This window comes from Phalaenopsis equestris, unplaced genomic scaffold (genome assembly GCF_001263595.1).
Source record: "Phalaenopsis equestris unplaced genomic scaffold, ASM126359v1 Scaffold216134, whole genome shotgun sequence".
Classification (NCBI taxonomy): domain Eukaryota; kingdom Viridiplantae; phylum Streptophyta; class Magnoliopsida; order Asparagales; family Orchidaceae; genus Phalaenopsis; species Phalaenopsis equestris.
In genome coordinates, this window is record NW_018234776.1 from 37,252 (window position 1) to 55,621 (window position 18,370).

The 18,370-nt window shown below is 33.0% G+C and overlaps 1 protein-coding gene across 1 annotated transcript in view; it reads left to right on the top strand.

The window, feature by feature from the left end:
* LOC110037162 (acid sugar phosphatase) overlaps window positions 1–17,574 on the top strand; it is a 42,421-nt gene extending 24,847 nt beyond the window's left edge. The window contains exon 7 of the mRNA XM_020741741.1: window positions 17,134–17,574. Within this exon, the coding sequence (XP_020597400.1) occupies window positions 17,134–17,388 (255 nt within the window). The 3' untranslated portion in view covers window positions 17,389–17,574. The remainder of the gene's footprint in view (window positions 1–17,133) is intronic.
* The last annotated feature ends 796 nt before the right edge of the window (window positions 17,575–18,370 follow it).

Genomic DNA, 18,370 nt, shown 5'->3' on the forward strand with positions numbered 1-18,370 from the left:
TGCGACGCTCTAAAGGGGCACTGTGACGCTGCATCCATGTGTTATAGTTTCATTCTCTCGAGTTCTGAACCTTGACTAGATGCTGCGGGGTTGCCTTTTGGGCACCGAGGCATTGCTGGTTTGATGCTGGGGCGTTGTATATATAATTTTTTTTGGTGACAACGCCCCAGAACCCAAAACACGAGGGACACCCCCCATACTCACCGACAAACTCACCGTCAAGCTTGATCATCAAAACTGAGGGGTTTGTGCGAAGAATTGATTAACACAATTATGCTTCATATAATAACAATCTCCTACTTAGAGACTGATTGCAATTAATCTTGCTCCTCTAAGTTTGCAGCATTTTCACAGTTTCAATCGTAATGTGGCTCACCCCAATCTCATTTTTTTTAAACTCGAACTAAAGTCAAACATAGCTTCAGTTTCTTAACTATTACAACCTTAGTCAGTATATTAGTAAGATTTTGAGCTATGTGTATTTTCTCCAAATATAATTGACCATCTTCAATGAGTGCACAACTAAAATGATATCTTAGCTGAATGTGCTTTCTCCTTGCATGGATTGCGAAGTTCTTTGCTTGGTGAATGTCACTCATACTTTTACTGTAAAGTTTTCCATTCCTTTGCTCCTTAACAACTTTTGCCATAAAGCTCTACATTCAAATGTTTTCCTTGCTGGTCTCAACGATAGCTTTATACTCATTTTTTGTAGTTGATAGAGCAACAATCTTCTATAACTTGAAAATTTTAAGTTATTATTGTGTTCCACAAAGTTAAAATATAATATATACTTATTTTATCGTCAATATCTCTTGTATGTTCTGAATCTACATATACTTATAGATTAATTCCGAATCTTACAATACAAACTGCTTTGTTCACTATTTATCTCATGCATCTGAGAATTCACTTCACTGCCACCCAATGATATTTGCTTTTATTACTAATGTGCTAGTTAACCACTGCTAATGCATCTGTAATTCTGTCCTTGTACATATCATTACATACATCAAATTTCTAACAGCTGAAGTATCCATAGTTTTTCCATTTATGTTTTCTTTGTTTCAACTTAGGCGATTGTTCCTTAGATATTTTAAAGTGATTAGCTAAGAGAATGCAAACTGATTTAGCCTCACTCATGTTGAATCTATGTAGGATCTTTTCATTGTATTTTGCCTGAGATAACATTAATATATCTGCACTCTTATCCGTACTGATTTCCATACCGAAGATTTTCTTGGTTTCAAAATCCCTTGATAATTGTTTCTTTAATTCAACGATCTTTTCCATTTCTGATTCTAAAATTAGCATATCTTTCACATACAATAGATGAATAATATAACAATTATCAATATATCTAATGAACCTAGATTGATCTGATTGACAATTTGTGTACATACTGACATAAATCTATCAAATCTTCCTGATTATTGATGTTTTCCATCTCAACATATTTGTAGAAGTCTAGAAGTAACTGGTGAACAATCTTAAGTTGTATTTTTTTCTTTGTATATCTCCATTTCATTGAAATTGAAATCCATGCTTCTAATAAATTTCTGATTTTGATAGTTCTAAATTTTGTAATCAAATTCATTTGAGTCATTTCCACTGAAAATTCACTTGACAGACTTTGAATCTAGCTTGCTCTTGGATTAGACATCAACATGAACATATGATGAACAACCAAATACTATCATGTGAGATAATATCTCTTTGTCACTCCAAGTTCCTTAGGTAAGCCTTCATTCAAAGGTATTGATGGGCCATGATTGATTAGATAAACTATAATATTCAATGTTTATGCCTAAAACTGTTTTGGCAAGCCTGCATGCAACCTTATAGTTCTGACATGCTCTGTGATAATTCTATTCTTGGGTTCAACAACACGACTTTATTATGGTTTCCATGGAATAATAAACTCATATCTAATTCCTTCCAAAGCACGACTTTTAAATCTTTGATCATGATAGTCACCATCATTTTATGATCTGAGACATCAAACTACAAACATGTCTCATTCTCAATCAAGACTTTCCATTTCTTAAATTCATCAAGCACATCAGATTTATGTTTTGAGAAATACACTCATACCTTCCTAGTGTGATCATTAATGAAAGTTACCAAATATAGAAAACCTTAAATAGACTTAGCTGGTATAGAACCTCATACATCAGTATATACTAACACAAACTTTTAGACATTAGATTTGTGCACTTGACAGGTTGTCATAAGCACAATCTTCACAAAAATGTATATTTATAGACTTTAAAACATGAATTTTTTTTTAAGAAATGAGGGATTTCATATATTTCTCACTCATATGATTAAGTTTTATGGTGTCAAAGATCAACATCAACATTTATTCCAATTACTCCAATGGATTCATGCATCTCTTCGATAAGATAAATGACACCTTCAATGTTATCTCGAGCCATTATTATTGCACATTTAATAACTTTCTATGAATCACATGTGAAAGTAGTTGCATATCCTGACCTTGCAAGCTGACTCACAAAAATTAAATTTCTCTTAAAATATGAACTTGTCTAATTTCATTTAATTTTTTAATCTAGTTCACTTTCAATAATACTGTAGACCTTATTTTCTTCCAAATACATTTTCCCTAGATCACATTGAGTATAATTTTTTAGCACATCTTGTTAGGGCAAGTATGAAAAGAGTTAGAATTCGTGCTTCATTACTATCTAGAGATAAAATAATGAGCTAGCTTGGATTTCATCTATGTAGACATTTGTAAAATGTTTTTTAGCAGAAACTCCATAACTAATCTTCTTTGGAGTTTTGCAGTCTTTATTAAAGTGACATTTATTTCTACAGTTCCAACATTCAACTTTGTTTTTATCTCTTATTTGTCCGGGCTTTCCTCTTTTGAGCTTGGATCTTTCTACACTTTTGTGTCTATCTATATTTCTTTCTATAGTCACAACATTCAAAGAAGAATTTAGAGTCCTTGCAAACTTCTTTGTTCAACACTAATCCCACAATATCATCGAAGTTCAAAAACTTCATGTTTCCTAAAGTGTTATTCACCACAGTAACAAATCTATCATAACTATCTGACAATGAAGATCGGAGTGACAGAGCTCTAATCTTGTTATTAAATTTAATGTCAATATAACACAATTAGTCGTGTCAATGTTGAAGTTATTTAAGTGTTCAACCATAGTATTACCATTCGTTATCTTTGTATTGAATAATCTCTTCATTGGAATTTTTTTTTTTAGAGTCGAAGATGTCTTATACATTCCGATAAGATCAACAATAGTCTTCTCATTCACAATGTTGAAAGCAAAAGATGAGAAAAATGAAAATCAAAACAAACCTATGGCTGTTCGATCAAGAACTTCCTATTCTTTTAGAGATTGATTTAGCCTTATTTGAGGTACCATCCAGTGGTAAATATCATTTTTTTCGATGTAATAACTTCAGTTTACATTTTCAAGGAAGCAACATTCAAACTATTGAATGTTTAATCTTGTCCGCTTTTCGTCAGCCATTGCTTCCACTCGAACATAGAACTTTAGAACCTCCCTCTTATCACTTTATTTGTCAGAGATGAGAATTAAATTGCGGAAAGAGATTTGAGAGATCTGAAGCAAAATTTAAAACCAAGACATACAAAATTAAAAAAAAAACACAAGATTTAACATGAAAAACCTAAAGTAGGAAAAAAAAAACTACTGAATCACAACGCACCAAGAAACTTAATATGAAAAAAATTTGAATCGTACAAATTACACCATACTCTTGTCTCTCTACACTCTTTGACACATGGATGTTCACGATCAACTCCTTGCACAAGAGAATTCAAAATCTCATACCCATCTATCGACAAAACTGAAACATTAAGTTAAAACGACCTGAAGTCGGTTATTGGTGCCGGGACGCCGGGATAGCGGTGTTGCGGCGCTCCAAAGGGGCACTACGACATTGCATCCGAGCGCGAGAGTGTCGTACTCTTGGGTTTTGAACTTGAGCCAGGCGTTGCGGTGCTGTCTTCTAGGCGTTGTTGGCTCAGTGTTGTGTACAGAAAAAAAAATTCAGGGCAGCGCTCCCAAACCCAATATAGGGGAGACACCCCTGTTCCTCACCCGCAAACTCACTGTCGAATTTGATTGGCAAAATTAAGGGCTTTGAGTGAACAATTGATGTACACATTTAGGCTCCACATAATAACACCTCACCTCTTGGTCAATCCAATAATCCACTATACTCCTAACTCGATATAGCACTGTGCATCCGCCATGCAGTAGTACTCAGTGACTTTCTTCTCCTCCAGTTCTATCAATTCATCACATTTGGTATTATTAGATTTAAGGACTCCATAATTTTTAATCAAGATATCGAATGAGTTCAAGAGGCACAACATGAAGCGGAGCAACCACTGTAACAATCAGAACATCTCTAATAGGCAGCAACAAATCGTGATTTGATTTCCCCTTGTGGATGTCATTTGCTCCCTTTTGCTTTTCTATTCCTCTATTTTGGTGTATTTATCCATACAAAAATGATCTTAGATGTTTGTTTGTTACATGGTAACTATATGATATATTGCATGCTTTATAAGTGGTTTATTGCCATTTAAAGCAGTCAAAGCTGACATAACACCTATCCCACTAATTGATACTTGAGTGACTCTTTATTATGAGGTTGTGATCCAAAAAAGAAAATTTGTCAACTATTAAGTCTTCTTTAAAATATAAAAAATAAATTTATTTTCTTTATAATATTCTGTTGATGTAATAGTAGATGCATGATTTTTTATTTTAATAAAATTAGCTGTTTAAGAAGTGTTTGGAGGCCCCATTTTCTCATACACGTGCATTTCATTTTATTGCATGAACATCTTTTTCAAAATTAAAAAGAAAATTGTTTCGCTGCTTTATTATGTGTTTGACATGAAGCCTCTAAAATTAGTATATATAGATTAATTTGAGGACTAAAAAACTAGTAATGATGTCAAATCTGAAAGTCTGCAGTGCACTTGTTAACTTTAAAGCTAGCCACTTGATTTTAAAACAAATGATAGAGACATGAATATTTAGTCATAAGTTTTAAGACTTGAGACATGAAACACACTTGCTAGGATTCTGACTTGCATGCTTCCTTTAGGGATGAATATTTTAGAAGATTATTTTATAATACAAGAACAACAACGAGCTTTTATCCCACTAGGTGGGGTCGACTAGATGAATTCTTTTCCTCCTTTGTGTTCAATTGAGTATCATATTTTCATATAATTCTAATAAATTAAGATCCATTTTTTATACAATATGCTCAACTCTTTTTAGGTCTACCTCTGTTTTCTTAACAACAGTCGAATTTAAAACATCTACTCTCCTAATCGGAACATCAACATTTAATGTGACAAAATCGTCTAAGACTACTCTCACTAATCTTGTCTTGCATTAGAACTGTACCAATCCTTTCACAGATACATTCATTTCGTATATTTTCTCTAAGTTTTAAGACACTCATCCATCTAAACACTCTCATCTTAGCAATACCTAACTTAGTTTTATACTTCTCTTTTAAAGCCCAACATTCTACACCATAAAGCATTGGAGGTCTCACCACCATCTTATAGAATCTTCCTTTAAGTCTAAGCGATACTTTTCTCTCACACAATAGACCCGATGCATTCCTTAAATTATACTAATAACATTTCCATCTATATCACCATCACTTAGAATAATAGACTCGAGATATCTAAAACGTTCACATCTTTTAATGATTTGGTTACCCATAGTTACAACTCTACCACTAGAGGATTATTTTATAATAATAATAATAATAATAATAATAATAATAATAATAATAATAATAATAATAAGAAAATTGAAACAACAAGGGATACTGTCATTTTTCAGTTATGCTTAATACATCAAAGGGAAACTTTTGAATTCTATAGATGAAAGAAGAGGGCGATAGTAGGACATTGAAGCATGCTGTGAGAAGGAAGCCGAAGAGAATTACGTGAGTCCTGTGTAGGAAATTTACACTGAGCAAAAGTCACGTAAGGGAGAAGAAGCGCTCATGCGTCATGTGGGAAGGAGTTATGTCGTGCCATGCAAGAGAAGGAGAAGGAGAATGAGAAGGAAAATTTTGTGTATAGGACAAGCTTTCGTGCACTCAAGAGGTGAAGCCGACGACGCCGGTTCCGGCACATGGAAGGAAGGTGGAAGAAGGCTTGGAGGTGACGGACCTTGCGTGCATCTTTTGTGAGTTCAAATAGAGGAGAAGGTGAGGGAAGAAGGCATGTGTGCTGGTTTAGTCTCGTACAGGAGGACTACACGCGGTCTTTTTTTTTGCATGCAGGAAGGGACAACCAAGCCGAAACCTTAAGGTTAAGGTTTAGTCATTTAGCTTTTTGTACATAGATTAATTGAATTGCATTTAATTCATAAGAATAAGATTTTGTTAATTAAAATTAGAAAGAAGGTGAAGACTATTACAAATTGTCAGCAAGAAATTTTTGAAGCTAAAAAAATAGAAAATAAAAAAAAATTATCATTGATGTTTTAATTAATTTAATTAATATTATGCCAAATGACATTTTCCTTATAGCTACTCTCGCTCACTTAAAAGGTTATAACTATTGGCGCCTGTGATTCGAAGTAACAACTACGATAGATTCTTGTACGGGGGCTGTGGTATTTTCCTTTTCGTTCTGTTTAATTGAAACGACAACAGAGAGATAAAACCCCCATTTTTCCTTCTCTTGATGGCTGTAGAGCCAAAGTTTTCCCCCTCCACTTCGTCTCCTTTGAGACCGAGGATAGTGAGGAAAGCAATGACAGGTTGCGACATACAGAGACGCAGGCTGCCTTCTTCGTTCTCCGTCCCTGCTCTTTCTTTCGAGCGATACAAGGCAACCGAAGCCCTTTCTCTCAAGCGATACAGAGGTCCGAAACTCCCATCTATCTTCTCCTTCAGCATAACCCAAAGCCTTCATTCTTTCCTATTTGCTTGGATCACAACTTGGATTGCAACATGCAGAGCTATTTGACATTGCCGTATATCTTCCCTACCTATGCTTGCGTCTCACGTACGCACCACAACGCAGAGTGCGAGTTCTCCTCTATCTCGTCCCTCCCGCACGCAAAACCATAGGATCCTGAAGCTACTCGGAAAAGGTGGCTTTGCCTTCGCTTATCTTGTCAAGGAGTTCGTCAAAGATACTGTCTCTGGCAGCGAAGCACTCTCCAGAAAAAAAAAAAATGGAGAATCCTATGCATGTCTCTGAGGAAGGTACATATGTGTTGGAGATTATCCTAATTCATAATGAAAACTTATAAGCGTTTATACTTTACATTGTAAATTATATTAAAAAAATTTGGATTGTACTTATTTTGTGCTCGTCGCCATCGTCGATCATCTCAGCCAATGTCCTCGAAGTCGAAAAGGTATAATTCTAGGATAATGGAGTAATTTTCAAAATGTCTACTCGAGGAAGCCTGAGTACCTGTCCGTGTTGAATTTAAGTATCTTTAGGGGAAATTGCAGACTCATTTGGGATAACTTGTAATAATGGAATTTTAAAACACCCGTCAGGGGAAAAAGCAAGTACCCATCCATGGAAAAAGCGAGTACCTATCCGTGGAAATTAAGTACCATTCGAGGAAAGTAAAGTATTCTTTGGGAAATACTGGTTTACAATATAACCTTTTGTGCATGTACATTGAAGGCCTGTTTTGACTTTTAAGATCACGAGTAAATTTATATTTTTGTTCCCTAGTCACTGTGTCTCACGATACCGGAAAGCACGCCTTTTAAGATCGTTGGGAAGACTGACATTCTTCCGTGCTCTAATATGGGGGTTGACGTCGGGAGGCTACCAAAATTTCAAGTAAATTTGTACTTATAAATAATAAAAAAATATATATTGTTTGGTCTTCAAAAATGATATATAAAACTAAAAGAAAATGCATGTTATAAAATACATAATAGCACTTAAATTATATTTGAACCCATTTCAAGAGAATAAATTATATGCACTTGTAACTTGTGTAGGATTCATAAAAAAATGAATAACTAGACAATAAATATAATTAGATTTTTTCTACTTCAAATTCGTTCATATTTGAGAAGTAAACAAATGAAAAATTTATATCCAAGTACAAATGAATCTTTATGTGGTGTATTTAAATCCATTAGTTGAGGCTTACTTTAATTAGGGTAAGCTTAGTGGCCTAAACCTAAATTGAATGTGAATTCTATGAATCAGGGTCTGGACTTGAATATAAGATGTCATAATTTGAGAGGCTTAGCTTGTAAGCTTAACAAAAATATGAAATATAATAAATTGGGGAGACTAAGCTTGTAAACTTGACTTAAGTATAAAATATCATAAATTGTGGTTAAGTTTAAGACATATATATTGTTCTTAAATTCTAGAATAAGGAATTAATATTTCAATTTAGCCCTCAAATTTGCAAGACACGTGTTAGTGAACAAAAGATGGTATACTGTTTAAAATGAAAACTTGTATGCAAGCTATTTAATTTAATTCATGTTTTAAAATCATATAAATTGCTTTAAGACACCAAATGCTCCAGGTAAAATAACATAAATACATCAATTAAAAGCATGAATGTGCTCCAACAAATATATAAAACACTCAAATATTTGATTCGAGGATGCTATGCGGAGTAATCCGACCGCATTGTCTATAGAGGATAGGGTTATAAGTCTCACTCAACTAGTCTGATCGTCATCCTTATAATAACTGGAGTTGCCGAGTTTAGTAAACACTAATTAAATTTCTAAATCCTAAAATAAGAATTTACAAGTTCACATCTCTTAGTACGATCCTCCTACTTATAAAGATAGGAGTCGACAAGACTTGTACCCTAAAAAGTCTAAACTAACAAAATTAAATACCCCGCTTTAAATATAAATGTTTTAAACGTCTAATTCATCGATGATTGTCGTGTTGATTCAAGATTTCAACTGGAGAGGTCAAACTTTTAAGTGAGGATCTTTAAAATAATCATATAAAATTTAAGCTAAAATTCAATTACTTAAAAACTAGAAGTGAAATTCGTCAGTCCTCTGCAATAGTTTGTCAACGGTTACAATCTTCTGATTGACTTTATCTTACAAAAATTGAATGTCATATTAAAAGCTTCAGTATATTCACAATCAAAGTAATTGTATGACAGTAAGGATGTGGCTCGAGTCTTCTGTCTGCGTGATTCTGTCGTCAAATGACACCACAAAATAGTCATTACGACCAGAGCTCTCTGACCGAGTGGTTGTTGCCAAATGACACAATTATATTACGGTGACGGCTGCATCCCATATGTTCTCTAACAACTTTCTACTATTTGAGCGTTAATCATAATGGCACAGTTGATTGACACAACTTTTTATTAGCTAAGATTGACTTAAATTTGTTTCCTTAGATAAATATCCACCCCAGATCTACGAGGATACCTTGAGCGACATAACTCATGACTGCTGACAAGGATTCTTCTATTCTGTTGGGTCGACTAACTCTTCTGACTAAGTAGATCAGGTACCACAACGACCCGGGATGACAGAACCATGAAATCTTGATCGGGTTTCGTCTTCATTCCCCCACCAATCTCTTTAAGCTTCAAGTCATGAATTTTACAATTTAAATCATAAGTCTGCTGCTATTATATATTAAATTTATAATTTTTAATGACTAGCTTTAATTGAAAATGCTCTCCCGTTATCGAGAGGGACAATTAATCATAGAGGCTTGCGTCTATGGGAAACATCGAACCCACACCAGATCAAAAAGTCCGCGCTAAATGATGATGAAATTTCTGGGTAGTGTCTTATCTACAATCTAATCTGTTTTCTGAAAATTCGACCCACCAAAGCTCTCTCAAGACAGAATAAAATCAAAATGCAGAGTGTTCGTGGTGCGTGGTCAGAATTTTCGGAGGCCTCAGAAAGAATTAATGACAGTGAATGTGGAGGTAAGGTTAGAATTTTCTTTTGTTATATGTTAATGATTTTTTTTATAAAAAATAGTTTGATATTAATATTAATAACATGATATGAATCCGTGATAAATAGAATTTTGATGCAAAGGATTAGAGCTTTGGATGGTGGACTATGCAAAAGAGGAGGAAATAGAGACAATGTTTTTTGTGGTGTTATTTGTAGTCAATTTGATTGTAAGTTATATATTAATATTAGATGTTATGAAAAATTACGAGGTTTGTTAATTGAAAGAATTTATTTTGGCAGAAGAAAGAAAAGAGAAATTAAGGTAAGCATTAATTTGTATGGTTTATAAATTGAATTATCGGAGCATCCAAGACTATTGTTTAGGAGTAACATCTTTAATATAAATTGTTAGATAGACTAACTAATATAAATATTTGAAGTTGTGAAGGAGAAAGTAAAAAAATTTTAAACGATCATTCTATGATTGAAAATAATAAAAAGTGAGTAATCAGTGCATTATTTGTATTAATTTCGGTTTCTTTTATTTTCAAAATAATTAGTTATTTGTAGATGTTGAACACTCTTATATTCAAAAAGGATAAATGAAAATGATATGATTATTTCATGATTTTAATTATTTTTTCTTTTGCTCTGTATTAAATGAAAAAAAAATGAATTTAATGATTGAAAGAAATTAAATGAAAAATAAACGATAAAATTTATTAGGAGTCACCTCATTATAGTACTATTTGAGAATACTGTTGTACTTTTGCACGTTAAACTTAAAAGAGAAAGAAAATTATCTCTTTATGATAAAAATGAAAATGATTGTGCCTTTATTATATAAAATGAAAATAGTTGTGCATGGTTTGTATTTTTATTGTACAAAATGAAAATGATTTTGACGGTGCTTTTGAAATGATTTTTTAAAGAAAAAAATCGGTTATGTTACTATTAAAATGATGAAAATATAATTAATTGTGACGATTTAATAAAGATGTTATAAAATTAAAATGATGAAAATGTAATTAATTGTGACGATTTAATAAAGATGTTATAAAAGATTTGGTAGAATTCTGCTATAGGTACAAATAAAAAAAAAATATGCGAAGCAAAATTTTCTCAAGGCACCATGAATAGAAACTCGATGACCAACACTTCACATTAAGATCCTGTTAGCTCTGATAAATTGTATTTATTGACACATAAATAACTTATTTGTGATTAGGTTTGGAGAAAAAAAATTAGGAATGAGGTTGTGCTTTTAGATCTCCAGATTTAACCATGCTTTTCTGATTGAGAAATAGAAAAAAATTGTTTCATAATTTCCAATCCTAAGGTATTGCAACCATTCGTGGGTCTACTGATATATCCTCAGCTTATTTGATTCTTTTAAAACTTTCCACTGTAGGATTCTTGTCGGCATAGCCCTTGGAAACGCCAAGGACATTACCTATTTTAGGTTCGGTATGAAAGGACATTGCAATAACAATTTAAGACAAATTTTCTTATTAGATGAGACTTAACTCGAGTATGATGGTTTGGAGGATGCTAGTGCAATGATGTGTTTACTGTTTAACATTTAGTTATTATGAGATTTCTTTCTTTTTTGAAATTTTATTTAAAAACTTTGAGACGTAGGAAAATGTTCCATATACATGCCATATGCATTGAGAAAAAAAGTAATAATTGATGTGTAATGCCATGAATGTCATATTCACTCGAGTACTCATAAGGCTAATCTGTAGCCCCAGCCTCAATCATTCTATATTTTCTAGGTCAATAATGTATCATCATATTTTACCATTAGGTTCCTAATTTTTATTAAACTACAGAATTATGAGGATCAGATTTATTGTGGGCAAATTGTCTTTATAAGATGGATGTTTTCCACTATGGTTTTCAAAGTGCTTGTGCTTTCAAATTCTAAGACAGGACTACCAAATTATTTTTCATGCTATTAGATAAAAGAACTCCAGCCTTCAGCTCATAATTCAAACTCTGAACTTAATCCTATTTCTAACCACGGGAACAATGCAATGCTCCAATTTCTTGTTATCAACTCACCTATTGACGAACCTTGCCTCCATCTATATTTTGATAATCTTGGCTCCCATATACCTGAGGAACTTATGTTGATCACTCTAGCCACCCTTACAGCTCCATTCTAATGATACTCTACTTCCTAAGAAAAATATTGTACATCTGGCTACTTAAATTCACATTCTTGTTGTAATCTGAGTTCATTTGACTAAGTTATCTAACATTTACCTTAGTGACCATACTGAGAGGTTTCTCTTCTTAATGGGTTGTTCACCTGTCTCCTGAGATACACATGCCTTTGTGGTCTGCTGAGATACTTACATCCCCATTCTTGTGAAAAATATACAACATAAACTTATATCTTACCATTATGCGCCTATTGCTAAATTTGATGCACCCCACTCCCTGAGCGACAGGGTGATATAGCTAGTTTGCTTTTAAGTTGCTTTCTCATTGACACTTCATCTTCACAGACTTAATTCACATGCGCTACAACAATATAGCATGCATATATAAATGTGTTAGTCAAATATAATATAATGATAGTGATAAGATGTTTTATTTTAAATTTCTCTTTCCAACACAAAAAGGGCATATGTTGCATGGGTACCTTAAACTAATTATTTTCAGAATTTTCCTCGTAACATATTTCATTTACTTATCTTTATTGCACATGATATTTTACCATTGCCATTGCCGGGTCCCAAGCCTTCGATGTGAAATGTGGAGGGTTGCATTTAGTAGTCAAAAACCAGCGTAAAGTATGTCGAAAAATCATGACATGATTCCCTTAAATCCTTGTAAATGCTAGGGCTGCTTCTGGAAACGACGTGTTGTATGACCTGATACAAAGAAAAGTGTCCAAGGGACGTTATACTGTCGCTTGGGTGTAGTGTCAAATAAGCAAGAGTTCCTACATTACAGATGGATGCGGGTAAAGAAGTAAGTCCATGAAATTAATATTAGGATAGTATCTTAGAATATAGGTACTCAATGGTAAATTAATGAACTTAGTTGATATTATGGTTCATAAGATGATTATCTTATGTATTCAAGAAACTAAATCGGTTCGAGAAAAATCTAAGGAGTTTGATAGCTTAAGTTTTAAACTTTGGTATTCAGGTATAAGTCGCAGTAGAAATAATGTAGGTGTAATTATAGATAAGAGTTTGAAAAGTAATGTTATAAAAATTAATAGAATTTGAGATAGAATTATAGCCCTTAAGATTGTTGTTGATACGAATATTTTTAATGTTACAAGTGCTTATGCTCTTCAAATAGGTTTAGATATAGGTTCAAAAAAAAAATTTGGAATGATCTTGAAGAAATAATGCAAATGATATCTCTTGAAGAAAGAATTTTTATTGGAAGAGATTTAAATGGACATGTTGGTAGAGTGGTAGAAGATTTTAGAAATATTCACGGCGGTTATGATTTTGGAGTGATTAATGAAGAAGGTAGAACCGCATTAGATTTTGCTTTAGCGTATGTTTTTGTTATTTCTAATACTTTCTTTAAGAATATAGATGAGCATATTATTACTTATATGAATGAATTTAATAAAACAAAATTTGATTATTTTCTTATGAAAAGAAGAGATTATGGAGAATGTAAAAATTGCATAGTCATTCCACGTGAAAATTTAAGTACTCAACATCGAGTTTTAATTTTTGATTTTAAGATGAAAAGTTGTAAGATAATGAATAGTAAGAATTATTATCATAGAATTAAATATGGGAATCTAAAAAACAAATTATTTTTATGAGTAAACTGCAAAATTTAAAGATTTGGGATGTTCATGAAAAAATAAATTATGTGGGAGAAAGTAACAGAGACTATTAAACAAGTGACAAAAGTGGTATTTGGAGAATCAAAAGAAAAAGTCATTATAAATAAAAAAAGTTAGTAGCAGAATAATAATGTTCAAGAAAAATAAAATATATGTTGTGTTATAAAAATTTGTTTAAATATAAAAACTTAAAGAATTGGGAAAAATAAAAGGTTATTCGTATGGAGTCTAATAGAATAATTTGTGACGCTAAAATTTTTTCTTTTAGTGATCTTTATTATAGATTATATACTGAAGAGGATAAAAAATATATGTATAAACTAGCCAAACAAAGGTAAAAGAAAATTAAAGATTTAACTCAAGTTAAATGTGTTAAAGTTGAAGATCAAAAGTTGTTTTTTTCTTAATGAAGATATTCAACATAGGTGCGTGAGCTATATTGATAAGTTTTTCAATGAAGTTTTTGAAAGTATGATCAACCTTATTGATTGTAATATCGTTAATAGTATACAATTTTTTATTTTTACCGTCACATTAGTAAAAAAAAAATTGAGAGTTTAAAGAAAATCATGGGTAGAAAATTAGTAGAACCTAATGATATCCCAATTGATGTATGAAAATATTTAGGAGATTTGGGAGTTTCTTAGCTTACTAAACTCTTTAATATTATTTTAAAAACTAAAAGGATGTCTGAGGAGTGAAGGAAGAGTATTTTGGTCCACATTTTTAAGGATAAGGGGATGCACAATATTGTGCAAATTATAGAGGAATTAAGTTGATGTGTCATACTTTAAAATTATAAGAGAGTAATTGAACATAGGTTAAGAAGTGATACAAAGATTTCTTATAATAAGTTTGGATTTATGCCAGGTAGATCTATTTCGCAAGCTCTTCATTTATTGAGATGTTTGGTGGAGAAGTACGATGACAATAAGGAGGATCTACATATGATTTTTATTGATTTTGAAAAAACTTAGGATAAGGTTCCAAGAGATGCATTTGGAGAGTTCTAGAGAAGAAAGGTGCTGATGTGACTTATATTCAAGTCATTAAAGATACATATACTGGAGCTGTTACTTGTTTGAATAGGAGGATTGATCAAGTATTTGTCTATTTTGGTTGGATTATATCAGGGATTGACTTTAAGCCTATATATTTTTGCTTTAGTTATGGATGCTCTTACTGGACATTTACAATAGGATGCACCTTGGGTGTATGCTTTTTGCCGATGATCTCCTTCTTGTGGATAAAACTAGAGAAAAAGTTCATGAAAAACTTGAATTATGGTGGTCTACTTTGGATTCTAAAGTCTTTTATTTGATTGAACTAAAAATGAATACATGAAATGTAATTTTAATAGTAGTAGCTCTTGTGACAGAGTTGTAACTGTTGGTGATCAAATCATTAAAATGTGTGAACGTTATAGATATCTTGGGTCTATTGTTCAAAGTGATGGTGATATATATGGAGATGTTATTAGTAGAATTCAAGTTGGTTGGTTCAAGTTGGAATTCAAGTTGGTTTGTTGAAGTGGAGGAATGCATTGAGCCTGTTGTGTGATAAGAAAAGTACGGATGAGATTGAAAGGAAAATTTTAGATGATGATGGTGAGACCTGCAATGCTCAATGTCGCAGAATGTTGGCCTTTAAAACAAAAGCTCAGAACAAAGTTAAGTAGTGTTGCTGAGATGAAAATGCTTAGGTGGATGAATGGCTTGACACTTTGAGACAAAATGCAAAATGAACATATTCGTGATAGGATTGGTGTAGCTCCAGTGGTAGATAAGATTAGAGAAAGACATCTTAGATGGTTTGGTCGCATTTAGATCTTGTTAGGAGAGTAAATGTTTTAGATTTAACTGATGTTAAGAAAGGTGGAGGCAAACCTAAAAGGACTTGAGCATATTGTATAAAAAATGATCTCAATCTATTTGAAGTAAATGAAAATATGGCACTCTATAGGACTCACCGGAGAAAAAACATTCATGTTGTTGACCTCACTTCGTGGGATAAAGGCTTGTTGTTATTGTTATTGTTTAATATATTTTACAATGTCAAGGATTTAGTAAGCATTACAATTTACATTAACCCTCTTGGAGGCATGAATGGCCTAAGTTATTTTTTCTAAGACATTCAAGAGAAAATAATGTGTGCATGAGTTTGGATGAGAGAGACAATTTATCGTATTGTAGTTATTCCTTGAGGAGACATAGGAAAGGAACATAGAGGGGCGGGAGAAAGACTTGCAATGTGCGAAGTTTTGCATCCATTTTCTAGGCAAGAAGAATATCCACTAAGTCAAACTTCTTAGTATTTATTCAGCTTTCTTGAGTGTTGAGAAATGAGAATAGAAGAGGAGAAGAAATTACAGTAGGGAGAAATCACATCTAAGATGAAAGTATGATGTAAATAAATACATTAGATAGCAAGAAAAATGAAGGCCTTTGGGTCTTCTGTGAGAGTTGCTGGTGCACTTCAATGTAACTTGGAAGAACAATTATTAAATTAATAATTTTGGGTAACATAGAATGCTTGAGGTGAGGTAAAAGGTGAATCCTCGGACAAGGCTTTGAAGAATATAATGCTAATAGCTTGTAGATAGCCATACAGATGAATCGAGAATTAATAGCCCATGAATTATCATCATTATGGAAATTTATTGGAAGAAAACATAACTTTGACATATGTTTGACACTCATTTTGCTAGCTTAAAGGACACCAAATAAGCCAATATTTGATCATATATCTTCTCAAGGTCAATAAAAAAATGTAAGATCATTTATTTGTTATGTTTACTTCTCAATCTAGTTAACTTGTGGCACATCACGTCAGGGTGACGTCATAAGCCACCCTTGCGATAATACATTACTAGTAATATTAAAAACAGCTAGAAGTGTAGACTGAAAACAACATTAAATAAAAAAAAAGTAAAAAACCATAAAATTGCTTGAACTCGTCGAATTTTTTTTTTTTTTTTTTTTTTTAAATTATGATGAATGTAGACTGAGAAGGCTTCCAGATAAGGATGAGGTGCATAATGAACTACTTAAGTCCTAAGCTTGAGACAAATTGGACCGGTTGGATGAGGACTATTTAGTTTTAATATTTGCACAAATCACTTGGATTTTTTTCTGTTATTCTTAATTTTTATTGATATCGCATTGTTACATTGTTATTCAATAAATTTGACACTTGTAATTAATTTAGATGTTCTTGATGTACGATTAATGAGTATAAAATGCATTTTTTTAGCACTACATATATTTAATATTTGAAGTAATATCTAGTTCTAATATTTGAAGCAAGCAATAATCTCCCTTTTTTTCTTCTTTTTAATGAAATCTCTTCAGGTAATCTATAAATCAGCATTGGCCATGGTTAGTTTAGACCCTCATGACTGTGTTGCCGTTGGGGATTCCCTTCTTCATGACATTAAAGGAGCCAACAATGCTGGAATTGAGTCAGTGCTCATCACAGGGGGAATCCATGCCGCTGAACTTGGGCTTGATGGCTTGACTGAATCTTCTGATACTGAAGCTGTGCGAGCCCTAGCATCTAAATACAATGCGCATCCTTCTTATGTTTTGCCTTCCTTCTCGTGGTAGAGGGTTCTGTGTTTAATTTAAATTTATTTTTCTTTTTTTTCATTCGATTTTTAGTATAGTAAGCCATTCAAATAGGAACATTTGTAATATATTTGAAGTCAACTGGATTTTGAATATTATTGTATCATTAAAACTGTTGACACAAATCTCAAGACAATTGAGCGGCCCAGGATAGTGGTCGGATGATCAAGGAATTAGATCAAAAGAGAATGATCTGAACTGTTCATTCAACGATCGATCTCCCGGTCGGGGTCAATTTACATACTATGACAAGGGATTCAATTGGCGGACCATGCCTCCAGTCCCGATCTCCTAAACGCTCCTTACAAATGCTCCTGATCGTAGCTAGTCAACCGACTGATTTTTTACTTTCGCAGATGCGATTGCCATCCAACTATTCGCCTCAGTCGATCTAATTAAAATGCGTCAACTAGTTGGTTACTGTCATATTCAAATTCAAATTGTAATACATATTTGATATAAAATTAGCATAATTAATCGTATTAAGGATGGTTTCTATAATTGTTCATTCTGTAGTTGTATAAATACACATCTATAAATAGGAGGTAAGAAGAACAAAGTGACTCCTTTCTCAGTTTCTCAACTATGATTTGCCTAATTACTCTCTTACTTTCTCTATCTTCTGGCTCTAACTCTGAAGGTGTGTTCACAAAGATAACTTAGGATTCAATTTCCTGAAAGGTTGTACTGTGAGCGTGGACATGTCCCTGATGAGAATTAGAGCCAACCACGAAGGAGAATATCTACGGAGAGAAATAGTGCCCATGAAGTTCAATAAAGAGATGGTGCGCCGAGACATAGAGGAAGAGATCCAGACGTTGCGAACGCAAGTAATGGACCAGTTCAAGGCTCATTGGGCGGTCATGAACCTGCAAAACGCCTGATCGCTGCCCATGGAGGGAGAGTCTCAACGATTTCACCCCTAGAAAGCTACCCTCGACAATCCGCCAATGCCTGGCAT